This window comes from Chiloscyllium punctatum, chromosome 9 (genome assembly GCF_047496795.1).
Source record: "Chiloscyllium punctatum isolate Juve2018m chromosome 9, sChiPun1.3, whole genome shotgun sequence".
Classification (NCBI taxonomy): domain Eukaryota; kingdom Metazoa; phylum Chordata; class Chondrichthyes; order Orectolobiformes; family Hemiscylliidae; genus Chiloscyllium; species Chiloscyllium punctatum.
In genome coordinates this window covers 75779578-75799963 of record NC_092747.1, presented here as the reverse complement: position 1 = coordinate 75799963, position 20386 = coordinate 75779578, and the positions used below count along the sequence as shown (strand labels likewise).

The following is a 20386-nucleotide window of genomic DNA, read 5'->3' as shown; positions in this document are numbered from 1 at the left end:
AGTTGGAAAGGAACAACTTGCCCAACTTGCTAACCATGGAGAAAGTGAGGACTGCAGATGCTGGAGATCAGAGCTTAAAAATGTGTTGCTGGAAAAGCACAGCAGGTCAGGCAGCATCGAAGGAGCAGGAGAATTGACTTTTCGGGCATTCCTGAAGGGCTTGTGCCCAAAACATCGATTCTCCTGTTCCTTTGCTGCCTGACCTGCTGCGTGCTTCTAGCAACACATTTTTAATCAACTTGCTAACTATGCCCTTAAGTGGCTGGATTTCATTGATGGAAGAAAAAACAAAATTTATTGATTGTCACTTTTTGACACTCCAGAGCTGTTGACAGTGTGAACCAGGAAGTTGGTAGTCTTCTAGGTGAGGTGAGTCCTATACGTTGCAAATTACCACGGTAGAGCCAAGGATGTAAATATCATCTGTGGCATATGGCTACATAAAGGCCCTCCAGGAAGTCAATTCTACGTTTGGAAGTTTTTGAAGAAATTGCAAATTATAGACCATTTAAAGTTGTATGTATCCAAAGAGGAACAAAGTTGGCTGTTTCGATTTTTGCCATCTAGCTGGTACTATCAAAAACTATTATTTGTATCTAATTTTAGAAGGACCGAGCTTTTCTATGCTCTTGGTAGAGACCGAGGGGTGAATTTTGTCATAACATACCTTGATTCATTGCATAGTTGACTCCAAGTAACTGTTGGGATTAGCTTTAGGTTCACTTGCTGGGCACCAAGTAGTGGTGACTCCTGATAGGACCCCCGCCCCCTGTTTAGCATGGCTTTAAGCTCCTTGTTCTTTTAGATCCTTTTTTAAAAAAGGACCTTTTTTTTTCTTGAATTAAATAGATTTGATTGGATTGGTATGCAAGTTGGTTTTGTGGTGATATGGCTATTTTGCAATTTACAGTCTGGTTTGGAAGCTCTTTCTTGAAGTTGTTTGGGCTGTGTTCCTGTTTTAGCTGATTGAACCTTGCAGATGCAAGTCTGTTCAAACGCTTTCCTGAGGAACTTCTGCACTGATGTTTATGCATTTTTCGATGGTATTTAATCAGGAGATCTGATTTTTGAATAACAAAGGATTTTGGTGCTTTGTCTTGTAAAGAAAAATGGCAATTATCTCCCTGGTCAGACTTGGCTGGAGCAACTCTGGTTTCTACTACAGCATAGTATCTGAAAGGATGGTGACACTGATCATGTGCCCGGTTTTAAAAAAAATGTCTGATTTTGCTATTGACCATTTTATTAGTTGAAAATTGCCCTTTTTTTTTGATTCCAAAATGGTATGAGGCTTGGACTCCAGTTTAGTCAGCATCAGAAGATGTTTATTGGTAGCCAATTGTTTTTGTTTGAGTTGGTGCTAAAAGCTAGCTTTCACAGTATTTTATACTTGAAAATATCATTGACACCCCAAAAAACAGCAGTTGTCCTTTTTTATGAATAATTTGGACTTTCATGTTTTTCCTCCCTCAATGGGGACATCAGTTAATAGTGGTGGCTGCCTTCTCTAGTTTCCAGCTCTGAGAAGTTCTCTCTGGTTCCCTCCACTCCATACTACTTTGGTAATTCCTTTAGACATCAGTTGAGTAAAGTCTTTTGCCTCCAAGCCTTGTCTACTGAAGTCTTCCTGTTCTGCGAGCCTTTTGAAAGCCCAAAGTGAGAGTCAAAGGCTGAAAGACTTATTTGTATTTAGCAGGTTCTTCATAACTTTTTATCTTTTTAAAGTATTATCAGTTGATGGTATACAGGAGCACCACAAATCTGATTATTCTCTGGTTTGAGTATGGAGGTTAATGACACCAGCTTGTCTAGCATGAGGCCTCCCATAGGTTTAGGGGTTTGAATGGAGGCAAAACTTTCTGCATTACCCCACTGCTAGTGGCTGTCATGGGATTTTCATGTTAGTAGTTCTGATTATTGTTGTGCCAGCTGTGTTCACTTTCTCCCTTTTTTTTTCCCCAGCGGTAGCTGGAATCCTTGCTAAACAGTTTGCAGATTACTGCCATGTGTAAATACAAAGGCCAGTTGCTGGATGTTTAGTAACAGGACTGGAAGAATATTTACATGGAGGTCATAGCTTCTGCAAAGTTTCATGGGTATTTCCTACCTTGGATCTCCATTCCACATGATCTCACCACTGCATGCTAACAAACAGTTATTGATCCCTGTACTACATAAAATACCCAATTTCTTTTTGACCTTGTTAATGCAAGCTCTAACTGATTCCATTAAACTCATGATACCTCGCCCACCTGATGTTAAGAGGTTTTGGTATTGGAGGTCAGCAGGTGGTGTTAAAAGTTAGCCACTTTCTGACACTGGTCAGTTTCAGCTTTGAGGTTTGTCACATCTTAGATTGCATGGACTGGAAGATTTGTTGATTTTGAGCAAAACCGTGCAGAAGATTTGGCCAACAGTTCCACTCAAAACCATTTAGTGCCATAGATGTATAGCATGGAAACAGACCCTTTTTTTTAGTCCAACTCATCCATGCCAACCAGGTATCCTAAATTAGTCTAGTTCCGTTTACCAGCACTTGGACCATACCCCCCCCCCCCCCTCGACCCTTCCTATTCATATAGCCACAGATGTATTTTTTAAATGTTGTAATTGTACTGGCCTCTAACATAACCTCCTGGCAGCCTATGGCAGGGCAAAGGTAATAGAAGTAGACTGTGGGATTCAACACTTTGTACAGAAATAAATGCAGACGTTCATCTGCATTTTCAATGGTGTATAATGTCTATATTTTTGGCTGAGTTGATTTGTTAGCTTCTGGTTTAAAACTTGTGCTTTTGAGATGTGATTATATTCTAGGTTTTATATCCAGTTCCATGCATTTAACAGTAATATCGGAAGTGCTAACATTCCAGAGAGATTAAGTAAAGCTTCTCTTCTGGAGGAACTGGAATGGAAAGATTTAAGTGGGCTGAATGATATTTTTCAACTGCATTTAATTTATGCTTATTGAATGTAGCTTTTTAAAATCTTTACACAAATTAAGACACTTTGCTATAATGAATATCTAAAGATTCTATAAAGAATTCTCCACATATTCCTACATTTAAGACTTTTTGTTTAAAAGTTCTTGAGATCCTTATGGTTCTTCTTTGGCAATCACTGTCAAACACAGGAAGTGAATTTCCTTCGAAGTACAAAATGGGGATATTCACTGTGTGCAAAGTGTTCAGTGCCATTCATAACTCCTCCAATTCTGAAGTCCTTGTACAGCAAGACCTCGACAATATATCCAGGTTTGAGCTGACAAAATGGTAAATAACGGTCAATGACCATCTCAAATGAATGTAACCATCTCTCTTGATGCTCAAGGCATCATTGTATCCTCCCACTATCAACATTCTGGGCGTTGACCAGAAAGTGAACTAGACCAGCCATTTAGATATTGTAGCTACAAGGCATATCAGACTAGAATTGAGCAAAATAACTGTTATCTCCCCAGTGCTTGGTCACCATTTCCATTCTGCAAGACAGGAACGTGATGAAATACTCCCCCATTTATCTGGATTGTTTTTAGTACCCAGGACAATGCCAATGCACAATTTAATTTTCTTTCCCTTCATTACTAGTGCACAGTGACAGCAATGTGTACAAGATGTACTGCAGTAACTTCAAAATCTGTCACCTCTACCACTCTACAGCAAATACATGGGAACACCTCTACTTGCAAGTTCCCTTCCTAGAGACACTAGCTTGACTACAAGATACTTCATGGCTTAGAGTAGAAATGGTTTCCCTCAGGTGGGGAATACTAGGATCCATGGGCACAGCCTTAGAATTAGAGGGGTTCAATTTAGGACGGAAATAAGAAGCGATTTCTTCAGCTAGAGTGTGGTGGGCCTGTGGAATTAATTGCCACGGAGTGCTGTGGAGGCTGGGACATTAAATGTCTTCAAGGTAGAGATTGATAAATTCTTAATCTCACAAGGAATTAAGGGATTTGGGGAGAATGCAGGTAAGTGGTGTTGAAATACCCATCAGGCATGATTGAATGGCAGAGTGGACTTGATGGGCTGAATGGCATTACTTCCACTCCTAATTCTTATGGACTTCTTCATACATCACTTCCACCAATATTGCTGGATTAGAATCCTTTAAACTTGCTCTCTTCCCTGCATGCCAAGTACTGCAGCAGTTTAAGGTGGTGGCTCAGTACTACCATCTCCATGGTAACTAGGGATGCTGGCCCAGCCACCACCATCTACATCCAATGAGTGATTTAAAACTTTATATTCTCATGGGCAATCCTTTTCTAGGCAGTTTCTCCTCATAGCGGTTTCAGTTCACTAGAATAAAAATGATGCCACTGTGACTAGTTTATAGCTTTTTAATACTTTTTGAATACAATTTTTAATTTCTACATAATTTGAAATAATTGAAAGATTAAAACAAGAAGTTCTAGCTCCATATTAGAGTTTAATTATCATTTATCCTCACCTTTAAGTCATAGAGCTGTACAACATGGAAACAGACCCTTTGGTCCAACTCATCTGTGCTGACCAGATCCTAAACTAATCTAGTCTCATTTGCCAGCATTTGACTTCTATTCCTTAAACCCCAGTCCAAAGAACAAAGAATTTACAGCCCAGGAACAGGCCCTTCAGCCCTCTAAGCCTGAGCCGATCCAAATTTGTATCCCTCTGCTCCCTCATACTCTTGCATCTGTCCAGACTCAGTTTAAATGAATCTACCATGTCTGCCTCTACCACCTCTGCTGGCAACACGTTCCAAACACCCACCACCCTCTGAAGTACTTGCCGCATGTATCCCCCTTAAACTTTCCACCTCTCTCCTTGAAAGCATGACATCTCATTTATTGAGTCCTTCACCCTGAGGAAAAAGCTTGTCTCTACCCACCCTAACTATACCCTTCATGATTTTGTAAACCTCAATCAGGTCCCCCCTCGGTCACTTTTTTTTTGTGAAAATAAACCAAACCTATTCAGCCTCTGTTCATAGCTGGCACCTTCCATACCAGGCAACATCCTTCATAAACCTTCTCTGCTCCCTGTCTACATCCTTTTGGTAATGTGGCACCAGGAACTGTACACCGTATTCTAAATGTGGCCGAACCAATGTCTTGCACCGTTTTAACATGACTTATCGCTCTTGTATTCAATACCCTGTCCAATGAAGGCAAGCATACTATATGCCTTCTTGACCATTTCTATCCACCTGTGCAGCAACCTTCAGGATACAATGGACCTCCACTCCCAGATCTCTCTCTTCATCAACTTTTCCCAAGGCTCTTCTGTTCATTGTATAATTCGCTCTAGAATTAGTCTTGCCTAAATTTATTGCCTCAAATTTGTCTAGATTGAAAGCCATCTGCCACTCTTCTGTCCCACTCTCCAGTCTATCTATATCCTCCTGTATTCTCCTAACAGTCCCTCTTATGCTTTCTGCTATTCCACCAATCTTTGTCATCTGCAAACTTGCTGATCATACAAACAGTGCCCTCTTCTAGATCACTTATGTACATCACAAACAACAGTAGCCCCAATACTGACCCCTGTGGAACATCACTGGTCACATTTCTCCATTTTTGAGAAACTCCTTCAGCTACTACTGTCTCCTGCTTTTTCCACCTAGCTAGAACACCTTGCACACCATGTGACTTCACTTTCTCCATTAGTCTACTATGGGGAACCTTCTCAAAAGCCTTTAAGTCCATGTATATGACCTCAACAGCCCTTCCTTCATCTAACAACTTGGCCACTTCCTCAAAGAATTCTGTCAAGTTGGTAAGGCATGATCTCCCCCGCAAAAAAACATGTTGCCCATCACCGATCAGATCATTCCTTTCCAAATATAAATAAATCCTATCTTAGTACTCTCTCCAGCAACTTCCCCACGACCAACATTGTCAGGCTCACTGGTCTGTAGTTACCTGGAATATCTCTACTACCCTTGTACAGGGGGACAACATGAGCAATGTTTCCGTAAGCTTCTCTGTAGCATGGCTCTTTAAAACTATGACCTTTTCTAGTTCTGGATGACTCTCCCTTCCAAAAGACTTTTGGCTATTCATTCTATCTGTGCCCTTATTACTGAATAAATAAGATTTCTATAAGGTCACCCCTCAGTCTCTGATCCTCCAGGAAAAAAATCCCTAGGCTATCCAACCTCTCCATATAGCTCAAACCCTCTAATCCTAACATCTCTTGTAAATCTTCATGAACTCTTTTAATGTTTAACAATACCTTTCGTATTGTATTGAGACCAGAATTGAACATAGTATTCCAATAGTATCCTAACCAATGTGACATCCCAACTTCAATTCTCAATGCACTGACTCTGTTGTAGCGATGCATGATTAAGTTGACCAGATGGCTGCTTTTGGTTTTTTAGCTGACACTAGATGGCGAAAAGGGTTTGACTGGCTATGTACAGCAGACAGACTGTAGTCTCCTTTTATAGACATCATGGATGAGATGAGTTCTTATTCAGTAAAAATATTTAGAATTCTTGAAGTAAGCCTTTTTTTTTTAACCAAAAGGCACTTGAAATGAATTAAGTGAATAGGTAGTGAAACACTTAAATCTGTCTCTATCATCACTGCTTTGTTGTAATTGTAATTTTAATGAGCTTGTTGGTTTGGTGAACTGCAATATCACATTTTTGAATATGGTTGTTAGGCAGCTTGGCAGTTTAAAATTGTAGCAAAATGTTTTGGAAGTGCCACTGTTAGTGTAATCTTCCATCCGCATGTCACCCCACTCCATTCTTCCCCTTTTCCCGTCTCTTTCCCCACCCCCCCCACCTCAAAACAAACTTGGCCCCCTTCCTCATATGCCAAATGTATCTTTTCACCAACCTACTAACATGCATGTCGAACTTCAGAAATCTATAGACAAACACACCAAGCTCCCTTTGCGCAGAATTTCCTAGTGTCATACTGTTGATTTGATTTGATAAAGTATTCTTTCCAAAGCATATCACTGCACTTTTCAGTGTTGAAGTCCATCTGCTGCTTATCTGCCCATTTCAAAGTAGCAACACTGCTAGGTTATAGTCCAACAGGTTTATTTGCAATCACCAAGCTTTTGGAGCACTGCCCCTTAATCAAGTGAAGTTAGGCTCCTCCTCGCTTGACAAAGGAGCAGCATTCCAAAAGCTTGATTTCAAATAAAACTGTTGGTCCATAATCTGGCAGTGTTGGGATACCTGACTTAGTCCACCCTAGTCCAATATTGATCCTATTGTGTTTTCAGATTAGAATTACATCACAACATGAAGTTTACACAGTCCAAAGCAATGTTGCCTCTCCATAATTTTATGATCCTAGTAACACAGATAAAACAAGCATTTGTTTTTTGTGGAATTGTTGTCCAATGTAGGTTTTCTGAAACTCTTCTACAAAGTTTAACTTTTTAAAGTAGTGATTTAACTGACAGTAAAGTTGGATTTTAAATTGTAAAAGAGGAAGCAAATGTTTAGGCTGAATCTTGAGCTGAACACACTATATGATCCCAGCTGATGTCAATATTGACAAGTCAGATTTGAAATTGAAACCAGGCCTGTTAGGATCTGAAGAGAAAGGTGAGGACTGCAAATGCTGGATCAGTCAAAAAGTGTGGTGCTGGAAAAGCACAGCCTTGGATGCTGCCTGACCTGCTGTGCTCTTCCAGTGCCAATTTTTTTTTTTCTGACTCTTAAGATCCAACTTGTTTTTAATTGTAGAGGTCAGTTGCAGAACACTGACAAGAGACTGCCAGTGTACATTAGCATAAAGAAAATATTTTAACACAATAATGAAATGATAGCTGAATGCAGAAAGTTTGGAAAATTTTATTGTAGGCAATAGGAAGGATTCGAGTTCAGTTTTCCTTTTGCCTTTGTCAGTAATATCCTTTCCAAACATCCAAATTTCAGGGGCACTAATATCTTAAGTTCCTAGATTCAGGCTGTTTCAGCTGCAACTGGTTTCCTTTTGGTGAATTTATTTGCTTTCATTAAATGCTAGTATTAGCTTGTATTTCTCCTGAGACCACTTTTTTTTTTATATATTGTGCAAACTTAACTGTCCAACAGCCTAGCCTCCAGTCCCTGGCACTCCAGACAGTGACTGACTTCTGGATTGCTCTGTTCTGTTTCTGTGCCATTGAACTCTTGTGTGTGTGGCAGAAATACTTTTTGCCAATGTATTGAACTGTTTGGCTCCCTAGTGTTTCAAGTTTTTAAAACGTCAAGAGCATCTCAACAAACTCTTCAGCCTCCAGTTCACAAATGAGACTGCAAATGAATAACCATGTTGTTATCTTTATATGTAAAATACACAACTTTGAAATTTTTTGGTTTTATATTGTCCTTTTATTAATGAGGTTGGGGTGGTGACTTGTCAGCTTCCAGGACCAGAGACTGATCTGTCAGATTAGGGTGGCACGGTGGCACAGTGGTTAGCACTGCTGCCTCACAGCACCAGAGACCCGGGTTCAATTCCCGCCTCCCGCGACTGACTGTGTGGAGTTTGCACGTTCTCCAAGTGTCTGCGTGGGTTTCCTCCGGGTGCTCCGGTTTCCTCCCACAGTCCAAAGATGTGCAGGTCAGGTGAATTGGCCATGCTAAATTGCCCGTAGTGTTAGGTAAGGGGTAGATGTAGGGGTATGGGTGGGTTGCGCTTCGGCGGGGCGGTGTGGACTTGTTGGGCCGAAGGGCCTGTTTCCACACTGTAAGTAATCTAATCTAATCAAGTCTCCAATATAAGAACAGATGCTGGAGAAACTAGCAAGTCTTGCAGCATTTCTGAAGAGGAAAAAAAGTGTTTTGAATTTAACTCTTCAGAATTTAACTCCACACTGTACGTAATCTAATCTAATCTAATCCAAGTGGGATTAGCAGAAGGAATGGAATCAGTGGGAGGGGAGGAAGTGGGCATCAGTATCTTGTTAGAATTTGCATCCTTTAACATCTGATTTAATGCAATGAATGTGAAGAATAAAATGGGATTAGGGACCAGACCAGCTTTTGAAGACAGTGAGGTGGTGATGAAGAGATGTTGTGCACATGTGATGGCACCTGGCACTTTTTGTGGATGTGGTAGGAGAGCTGTATGAGGAACTCTCTACATTCTGTAGATACCTGTAATCCTGGGTGGATTTGAAACACTAAGGATAATACTTTGGTTGGAAACCCTGTGGGGTAAGGTAGAACCAGAGATGGTCACTGAGGTAGGATATGTGACTCTGACAGGGAGTCTTGGCAAACACTTCACTTTCATTGTGAAACTCTAGAGGGAAATAGAAAGCAAAGAGGTAGAAAAAGTCAAACCGAAATCCTGACGACTGAAGAGTGGAATGTCTTCAAGATGGGCATACCTAGAAGAGAAGAAGCAATGAATTAAACAAATATAAACAAAATATTGAAGATGCTGGAACTCTGAACAAAACAAAAGTGCTGAAGAAACTGGAGTATCTGTGGAGAGAGTAACAGGGAATTTTGAGTTTTTGTTTTGGAACACTTGAATCTTCAGATGGCTGAAAAGCTAAATTTCTGATACACAAATATTTCTTGCAAAGTTCGCACCATATTTTGTGGTGAAATAGAATTGGCAGTCTCAGGTTGACTTTTTCTTTCTCCATTGCTGCTATTGCACAACACAGTCAGGTTGTTGAGCCTTGACATGATGATGGATCAGGATGTGCCAAGATGGTCCATCCATCAGAGTTGTTTCTTCAGGAATAGTGCATTGATTTCCAATATGCAGCTTCATCGAGGAAGCTTGTGTTGGTCTGTTGAAACTCCTATTTGCTAGAAAGTCTCTGGGGTCTTTAATGTGACTTTGGTAAACTGTCCAGGTTCTGGAATAGAAGAGATGGACAATGCAATAGCTTTGTGGACCAGGACCTATTTTTAATTTTTGTTGAAGTCCAGAGACACAGTTATCAAGACCCGTTGCAGTTTCAAGCAGGAAAACATTGACATGGTTGACTTGGAGCTGAACTTCTTCTTTGGTAGTTTTTGGATTGGTGACTGCTGAAATTGAACTATTTCACCAGAGCCACCCTATCTGTGTATATACTGCACAAAGTGCAGAAAATGCTCACCTGACTTGGGAAAGGTTGGTAGAGGATTTTTTTGTTGTCTTTGGTATTTAGGGAGAGGTCAAGCCACATTTCAAGGTGTTGAAAAGATGGTATGTCCTTTGCTATGTGATGCACAGGGTATGCAATCATTTTCAAACTGAAGCTCCTAGATATTGGTGAGATTTTGCCTTTGCCTGAATGACAAAGGTTAAAGAACTTTTCTGTCCAGGCAATATTTAGATACACTGGGAGATTGTCAAAGCGCAAGAAATGGAAGCAGAATTAGGCTATTTGGCTCTGAGTCTGCTCTGCCAATCTATCTAATTAATATACTTCTCAAACCCATTCTTCTGCCTTCTCCCCATAAGCCTTTGTCCCCTTTTCTAATCAAGAACTTATCTATGTCTTCAATACATTCAGTTGCCTTGGCATCCACCACATTCTCTGGCAATGAGCTCCATAGATTCACCAACCTCTGGTTGAAGTAGTTCCTCTTTTCTGTTAGAAAGGGTCATCCCTTTTTTTGTGTGTGCCAATTCCCTCCACTTATCTCTCCTACTAATGGAAACATCCTCTTCTCCACATCTACTCTTTCTAGGCTCTCCATATTCTATAAGTTTTCAATGAGAACTCTCCAATAAACTCCATCCATTACAGACCCAGAGTCCTCAACAGCTCCTTTGTATGAATAAGCCTTTCATTGCTGGGATCTGGACCCTCCAATGTCAGCACATCTTTTCTTTGATATCAGGCCCAAAACAGTTAACAATATTCCAAATGTGGTCTGACCAGAGCCTTATGAAGCCTCAGTAAACCTCTCCACTCGTCAATCATTTCAAGACAGCTAGAATATAACTATTCATTTGCTTTCCTAACTGCCAACTAATCCTGCATGCTAACCTTAAGAGAATTCTGAATTAGGACGCCCTTTTTATGCTTCATATTCAGACTCCGATGTACAGCATGGAAAGACCCTTTAGTCCAACTTGTCCAGGCCAACCAGAGAACCCAATCTACTCCCCCTTGCCAGCACCCAGCCCAAATCTCTCCCAACCCTTCCTATTCCTATACCCAGCCAAATATTTAAATATTGCAATTGTACTAGCCTCCATCACTTTTTTTTTCCTCTGGCAGCCCATTTCTCTTTCTTTTTTCCCCCCACCCCTGCCCCCCCACGCACACCACTCTCTTTTTAAAAAAAAAAGTTGTCCCTCTAGTTCTGGACTCTCCCACCCCCAGGTAAAAGACCTTGTCTGTCTATTTACCCTATCCATGCCCCTCATAATTTTGTAAACCTCTATAAGGTCACCCCTCAGCCTCCACTCCAGGGAAAACAGCCCCAGCCTGTTCAGCCTCTCCCTATGGCTTAAATCTTCCAACCCTGTCAACATCCTTGTAAATCTTTTTTTTTCCTGATCCCTTCCAAGTTTCACCATATCCTTCCATTAGGAGGGAGACCAGAATTCCATGCAATATTCCAACAGTGGCCTAACCAATGTCCTGTACAGCTGCAACATGACCTCCAACTCCTGTACTTGATACTGTCTCTCTTTCTAATAAAGGAAAGCATACCAAAAGCCTTCACTATCCTACCTATTTGCGACTCTACTTCCAAGGAGCCATGAACCTGCACTCCAAGGTCTTTGTTCAGCAACATGCCCTAGGACCTTACCATTAAGTGTATAAGTCCTGCTAAGATTTGATTTCCCAAAATGAAGCACGTTGTATTTATCTAAATTAAACTTCATCTGCTGCCACTCAGCTTATTGGCTCATCTGATCAAGATCCTGTTTGTAATCAGAGGTAACCTCCTTCGCTGTCCACTACGCCTCCAATTTTGGTGTCATCTGCAAACTTACTTAGTATACTCCTTTTTATACTCCCATCCAAATCATTTATATAAATGAAAAGTAGTGGATCCAGCACCACTGGCCACAGGCCTCCAGTCTGAAAAATAACCCTCCCACAACCTTCTACCTTTACCTTTTTTTTTGAGCCAGTTTTGTATCCAAATGGCTAGTTCTCCCTATATTCCATGAGATCTAACCTTGCTAATCAGTCTCTCTTGGGGAACCTTGTCAAGTGCTTTGCTGAAGTCCATGTAGATCATGTCCACTGCTCTGCCTTCCTCAATCCTCTGTTTACTACTTCAAAAACAACCATTCCCTATTTGGAAAATAGTGTGCACCTCCTTCCTACCAAAAGTGCATAACCTTACACTTGCTGACATTGTGTTCCATCTGTCCCTTCGCACGTCTAAATCCTTTTGCAGCCTCTCTCACTTTCTCAACACTACCTGTCCCTCACCTGTATTTATCATCCGCAAACTTAGCAACATGCCCTCAGTTTCTTTGTCCAAATCGTTAATGTATAAAGTGAAAACTTGTGGTCTGAACATTGCCTGTGCAACTGTACTATTCACTGCCATCCTGGAAAAGATCCTTTTACCCCACACTCAGCCCTCTGCTAGTTAACCAATCCTCTGTCAGTAACCATAGGTTATTAGCTAGCTTAGCATAATGTTCTAGTCAAAAGCCTTCTGGAATTCCAAATCGATCGCGTTCATTGACTTTCTGTGGTGTAACTTTTTTTTTCCTTTTACATCTTGTCAACAATACTAACCCATCTGTCAGGCATTTTGTTTCCTTGTTATAGCTGAATCGGTCCTATTCTCACACATACAGTTTACAAAAATCCTACCAATGACCAAGTCAGGCTAATCAGCCCATAGCTTGTTCTTGTGTGCTCTCCCCCTCTCGCTCCCATGCCCTCGTGCCCTCGCTCACTCACGCGCTCTCTCTCGTTTCCAGGCCTTTGCACCCTCCTTTATTTCAGTGACTTGTGGTTAACTATTTAAAGTTTTTTTAGAAAATCTTTATTAACAAACATTTTCCTTTTTTAAAAAAAAATCAAAATGTAACGTTACAACAAAAACAAACAAACCAATACTATATGAAATAAATCAAAGCTGCACAATAAATATTGTCACTCCAGCATCTCAACCTTTTTTTTTGAGATCATCAAATATTAAACCCACATTTGTTTGAAATTCATCCCCTCAGGGCATTAGATTTATTAAACCAAACTATCATGGCTAGACAAAATCACTATTTAAAATGGCAGACAGATCTGCTTCCTAATAATTCAAAAAAGGCTGCCATGTCTTTATAAAAATTGTCCATTTCTGGTGCACCATATTTGAGAGAGTCCAAAGGAATGTTTTCCCATATTTAGCTTATGCCACCCTGACAGACCCTGGTGGGGAGAAAAGGTGATCTCGAAGCCTTTCACAAAAAGTGAAAATGTTTAAAACCTTCCCCATTTACATCTAAGGGAGGTAAACTTAGCAGACCCATGAACATGGAGACCAAGTCTACTTTGACTTTTTGATCCCTGCGACCCTTTCTGTTACTCCTGCCACAGTGCTCCAGTATGCACAGAGCCTGTGGCAGGACCACAATGAATGTTGGTACCTATATTTATCTTACACTGGGACACATTGAGAATGCTAGGTGAAAGTGAGAACTGCAGATGCTGGAAATTTAGTCAAAATTAGATTTGTGCTGAAAAAACTGGATTCTTGATCCCTGCTCCTCGGTTGCTGCCTGACTGCTGTGCTTTTCCAGCAGCACTCTAATCTTGACATTGAGGATGCTCCCTATTTAAATTTTGCAAGATGATCCAGGGTCAGATGAGCCCTATGAAGAATCTTTAACTGCATAACATGGGTCCTGTTACATAATCAAAAATCCTCTTTGCATTCTCTGTTTCCGGAGTGATCTCCACTCATAAATCTTTCCCAGTTCACATAAATGCTGTATTGCCTGAGGAACCGCCACCCTCACCCCAACCAGTAAGTGATAGAATTGCTGAAAGAGGGCTCTTAGCCTGAAGTGCCCTTTTTTCTGTTTCTGATCTTTTGCACTCTATTAAAAGCGTGGTCTCCTTTAGAATAAAGTCTCTAATCTGCTTCACTGTCCTCCATGCTTTGACAGTGTTCGTAACAATTGGAACATTGATAAGAGGACACTTTGCCTGGGAGATCTCAATGTCCAACCATGTTGACACTGAACCCACAGGCTCAATCGTTTACAAAAAATTGGAGGGAGCTCATAATGGCTGGGAGGTCCACTCCTGCCAAACCCTGGGGCAATTGCATCTTCACAAGCTTATAAAAGGGCAGCATAGTGGCTCAGTGGTTAGCACTGCTGCCTGATAGTGCCAGGGACCTGGGTTGGATTCTTGCCTCTGGCGACTGTGCAAACTCTACATAGACATTCTCCCAGTGTCTGCATGGGCCTCCTCCCACAATCCCAAAAAAAGTGCAGGTCAGGTGAATTGGCCATTCTAAATTGCCCATTTAGTGTTAAGGTGCACTAGTCAGAGGTAAATGTAGGGTAGGGGAATGGGTCTGGGTGGGTTACTTTTTCAGAGGTTTGGTGTGGACTTAATGGGCTGAAGGGTCTGTTTCTATACTGTAGGGAATCCAATCTAATCTAAACCAATAAGGGCCATTTATAGTGCTGAATAAGAACTATACAAGCCATTCAATTTTTGAAATGTATGCCTAGGAAAAAGCAAAAGGAGCATCTGTAAAGGGCACAATAAGGAGGAAGACCAATGCGACCATGATATTGGAAGTGACCCCCCCCCCCCCCTCCCCCAAAACTCATCTTTTGAAGCTCTTGTTCAATCTTGTCAAACAACGGAACAAAATTAGCCTTTAATAACTGACCGAAAATAGGGGTGATAGAGGCCCAAGTAAAGAAAACCTACTTAAGCCCACTTAAAGGACAATCCACCTTCAAAATCCGGTATTCCCTGAAGCCAACCTTCCCCCAACACCCCCCCCCCCCAATAGGCATAGCCTCCAACTTGGAAAAATCAATCTTCTAACCAGAGGAAGAGCCAATGAATTAATATACATTGTATCAAATAGGGCACTGAAACTGCCAGGTTCGAGGAAAAAAAAATGAGAACATCGTCTGCATATAATGTAATCTTCTGCATCTTGGACCCAATGTTTTTTGGGGCAACTATATTAGGGTCCCCATGCATGGCCCCTGCCAATTGCTCAGTCACCAAAGTGAAGAGCAAAGGTGAATGGGAACAACCCTTGCTGACTGCCCCTACCAATGTTAAAATTCAAACTTTTTATACCATTAGTGAGAACCACCACCAGAGGATAACTGTTTTCCCTTCTCTTCTTTCTACCTCTTCTTTTTTTTTTCCCCCCAGCCCCCAAAACCCTTGCCCAACACCAGTAAGCACTTCACCCAGGCCAAACCACTCCAGGGTATATATTTTTAAAAGAAAGTCATTTTTTACCTGACCAAGTGCCTTCTCATCCAGAGAAACCACCATCCCTTGAACCGATTTGCTGCTGGCACAATTGAATTATGATATCCAACAGTTAACAACCTTCTTTATTATGTTCTTAAATCTCTGAAGAAATTGTTGGAAACATATCGTATTCCTTCATGGTTGTGCACTGAGAAAATGCAATGTGCTATAGATTGATTAGTGGATAATGAAATTTGCAATGTGTAGTAACTTTTTAATGCACAAAATATGTGAAGTAGTTGCATTGAAGTGGATGAATGTAAAAATGGCATTCTTGAAACCAGAAACCTGAAAACCAAGGTGAAGGATTAGTAAGGTATTGTAAAGAATATGATGTGGATGGCAGAATCTTTACAGCAATCATAGATTTTATATGGTGCAGAAAAGGCCCTTTGCCCAATTGAATCTGCACTGACTTGACATAACCACTAAAGCTGCACTAATCCTAATTTCCTGCACTTGTCCTACATCCTTGCATTTTATGGTGTTTTGAAGTGCTCATCCAAACCTTTTTTTTAAAATAGTGGAGGGTCCCAGCCTCTCTGCACTTCCCAGATAGTGCAGTCCAGATTAACAACACCCACAGAGTGATGGTGTTTTTCCCAGACCCCTCTGAATCTCCTGCCCTTTTAAAAATCTTTCCACTTGTGTCAGTACATTATTCTGTTTTCTGAAACTTGTAAATAATTTAGGCAAGAAATGTTTGTTTTCGTGAGTACAAAGCAATTGTTTCTATAATGTATAGCAATCTCAATTTTTAAATTCTTTCAGCAATGACACTAAACAGTTACATTTTTTTTTCATCAGCAGAAAGAGGTGAGGGCCCCTCAGCCTGTAACAACTGGGCCAACTGCTTTCATACCAGAGAAAGAGGTCAGTTTTTTTAACATTAACTAATATTCGAAGTAGTCAACATTTTTGAAGGGCTTGGTTTGTGAACTTTTTATGAATAATAAGATTAATTTTATGTGAGCTTCTTTAGCATGGTCAGTAGAGTGTGTGTATATATGGCAATTTTAAGAACGTGGGACTAAGGCATCTGAACACATGGCTGCATTGATGCTAGTACAGCAAAGGAACAGGTGCTTCAGCCATCCAATCCTGTGCTGATCATCGTGTCCTAACTAAACAAAAATACGAGGCTTCTGTCCTCCAGTCCATATCCACACAGCTACTACATGCCCTTTGAGTATGTATGTGTCAGGCAGGGAGGGAGTGGTTAAATGAGGAAGTCATGATTCACTAAAGAAGTTGAATTGCTTTTCAAGAGGGAAAAAAGACTTATGTTAGAATGAGACATGAAGGGTCAGTTAGGGAGCTTGAGAGTTAAAAGTTGGTCAGGAAAGACCTAAAAGAGCGCAAAGAAGAGCAAGGAGGGCACATGAGAATTTGTTGGCAGAAGCAAGAAAAACCCTAAAGATTTCTATAGGTTTATCAGGAATAAAAATGGCCCTAATCTTAACTCTAGTCAATCCAGCATAGTACTGGGAAATTGCATGTGGAGTCAGGAGATAGGGGAAGCGCTAAATGAATAGCTTTCATCAGTATTCACTAGAAAAAGACAACCTTGCCGAGGAGGATACTGAGATATAGGCTACTAGACTAGATGGGATTGAAGTGCATAAGGAGTAATTATAGACCAGTGAGCCTGCCTTCAATTGTGGGTAAAGTGTTGGAAAAGGTTCTAAGATATAGATAGATAGGATTTATAATCATCTAGAAAGGAATAAGTTGATCAGGGATAGCCAACATGGTTTTGTGAAGGGTAAGTCATACCTCAAGCCTTTATTGAGTTCTTTTAGAGTGACTAAACAGGTGGATAAGGGTAAAGTAGTTGGTGTTGTATGTGGATTTCGGTAAGGTGTTTGATAAGGTTCCCTGCAGTAGGCTATTGCACAAAATGTAGAGGCATGGGATTGAGGGTGATTTTTAATAGTTTTGATCAGACATTGGCTAGCTAAAAGAAGACAAAAGCTGGTGGTTGATGGGAAATATTTATCCTGCAGTTCAGTTACTAGTGGTGTACTGCAAGGATCTGTTTTGGACCCACTGCTGGTTGTCCTTTTTTATAACTACCTGGATGAGGGCATAGAAGGATGGGTTGGCAAGTCTGTGGAAGACACTGAAGTCAGTGGAGATGTGGATAGTGTCGCAGGTTGCAAGGAACACCGATCAGTTGCAGAGCTGGGCTGAGATGGCAAATGGAAGGAGATGGCAGATGGAAGGAGCAACAGGAAAGCTGAGTACTGGGCTAATAAGATTCTTGGTGAACAGAGCCTTGAAAGGTGCCACCTAGGTTGATTAGGGTTGTTAAGACATACTGTGTGTGAGCTTTTATTGGTAGAAGGATGGAGTTTGAGTGACTGGGTCATGTATAAAACTCTGGTGCGGCCACACTTAAAGTATTGTGTACAGTTCTGGTCACCGCATTATAGGAAGGATGTGGAAGCTTTGGAAAGGGTTTGGGGAGACTTGGATGTAGCCTGGTATGGAGGTAAGCCCTTATGGGGAAAGGCTGATGGACTAGACAGTTTTCATTGGAGAGAAGAAGATTGAGAGGTGACTTAATTGAAACTTGTATAATCAAAGGGTTAGATAGGGTGGACAGTGGGAGCTTTTTAACTCTGGTGATGGATAGCATGAGGGGGCATAGCTATAAATTTGAGGGTTATAGATATAGGACAGGAATTGAAGGTATTTCTTCAGAATAATAGGGTCGTGGAATGCACTACCTGCAACAGTAGACTTGCCAACTTTTTAAGGGCATTTAAATTATCATCCAATAAATATGGATGAAAAATGGGTTGGTGTAGAATAGATAGGCTTCAGACTGGTTGTACAGTTCGGCACCACTTTTGAGGGTTGAAGGGACTGTACTGCGCTGTAACGTTCTACCCTCTCTTGCTTCCCCATTCATAGCTCCATCCGGATGCCGTTTAACTATCGTCAGCGTGCATACTTTCACCACCTCTTTTGGCAGTGCTTTCTCAGCTCCTACCACTGTCTGCAGGAGAAATATCCCTCACGTGTCTCACTTGAACCTTTTTCCCCTCTCACTTCGAACCTGTGCCTCCTTGTAATTTGAAACTTCAACCTGGGAACATGCCTCCCTATCTAGGAATATATAACAGTACAGGCCCTTCGGTTCTCAATGTGCTGACCTTTTATCCTACTCTAAGATCAAACTAACAGACTCTTTCTTTTTTTTAAATTTACTGTCATCCATGTGCCTATCCGAATCTCTTAAATGTCTGTAATGTAGAAGACTCTACTACTACAGCTGACTGTGCATTTCACATATCCACTTGTAAAGAACTCTGAAATCTCTCCTCGACCTTCCTGCAATCACCTTAAAATGATATCCCCTTGTGATAGCCATTTCTATATTAGGAAAAAGTCTGACTATTCACTCTATCTATGCTTCTCGTCATATTGTACACCTCTGTCAAGTCACTTCTCATCCTCCTTTTGCACCAATGAAAAAAGTCCAAGCTTCTTCAACCTTTCTTCATAAGACATGCTCTCCAGTCCAGGCAGCATCCTGACAAATCTTCACTCTAAACCTTCCACGTCCTTCCTATGATGTGATCAGAACTGAACACAATATTTCAAGTGTGGGCTATAGAGCTGCAGCATGGCCTCATGGTCTTAAACTCAATTCTGAAAATGTGTTGCTGGAAAAGCGCAGCAGGTCAGGCAGCATCCAAGGAGCAGGAGAAACGTCAATTCTCCTGCTCCCTGGATGCTGCCTGACCTGCGCTTTTCCAGTAACACATTTTCAGCTCTGATCTCCAGCATCTGCGGTCCTCACTTTCTCCTTTTAAGCTCAATTCCCCTGCTAATGAAAGCCAACATTCTGTATGCCACCTTAATAACCTTATCAACTTAGGTGGTAACTTTTGTGGGCACTGAACCCAAAATCCCTCCGTTCCTCCACACTGCCAAGAATCTTGCCTTTAACCTTGTACTCTGCATTCCAATTCAACCATCACTTGTTTCCACATAGAATTCCTTCTACCATTTTCTCAGCCCAGCTCTACATCCTGTCAATGTCTCATTGCAATCTACAATAGCCTTCCACACTATCTATAACTCCTCCCAAATCTGGCAAACTTTACTAACCTAACCTTCCAGTTATTCATCCAAGTCATTTATAAAATTCTCAGAGCAGTGGTTCTAGAACAGATCCCTTGCAGAACATTACTGGTCACTGAGCTCGTTTCTTTCCATCTCCTAACACACCCTCTGTTTTCTATGGGCCAGCCAATTCTGTATCCAGTCAGCCAAATTTCCCTGTATCCCATGCCTCTTTATTTTCTGAATGAAACTACCATGGGGGACCTTCTCAAACACCTTGCTAAAATCAATGTACACCATATCCACTGCTCTACCTTCATCAATGTGTTTTGTCACATACTCGAGGAATTCAATATGGCTTGTGAGGCCCTTATGCCCCTCAGAGCCATGCTGACTATCTCTAATCAAACTTATTGTTTTTCCAGTAATCATAAATCCTGTTTCAGAATCCTCTCCAATAATTTGCCTCCACTGACTGACTGGTCTGTAATTTCCAGGATTATCCCTATTCTTTTCTTGAATAAGGGAATAATATTTGCTACACTTCAATCATCTGGTACTACTCCAGTGGACAGTGAGAATACAAAGGTGAAGCAATATCTTCCTTTGCTTCCTGTAATAACCTTGGGTATATGCCATCTGGCCCTGGGGGACCTTTTCTATCCTTATGCATCTCATAATTTTGTGGATCTCAATCAGGTCTCCCCTCAGCTACCATCTTTCCAGTGAAAACAATCCTAGTCATTTTAACCTTTCCTCATATCCAATGCCCTCCAGACCAGGCAACATCCTGATGAAGCTTCTTTGCACTCTCTCTCCAAAACTTCCAGATCCTTCTGGTGGTGTGGTGACCAAAACTGCACACGTTACTCCAAATGGGTCTAAAAACTCTTGTATTCCATGCTTTGGCTGATGAAGACAAA

General features: G+C 41.1%; 1 protein-coding gene across 5 annotated transcripts in view; it reads left to right on the top strand.

Annotated features, from left to right (window-relative positions):
• The window catches only part of LOC140481518 (sestrin-3-like), a 178454-nt gene that overhangs the window by 45695 nt on the left and 112373 nt on the right, over positions 1-20386 (top strand). For 2 of the 5 annotated variants that reach the window (XM_072577843.1, XM_072577841.1), the window contains exon 2: positions 16197-16259. The exons of 1 other annotated variant lie outside the window; for it this stretch is intronic. In XM_072577843.1, the coding sequence (XP_072433944.1) occupies positions 16197-16259 (63 nt within the window). Of the gene's footprint in view, positions 1-16193; positions 16260-20386 lie in introns of all 5 variants that reach the window. 2 more of the 5 variants (XM_072577842.1, XM_072577840.1) reach the window with 1 other exon arrangement.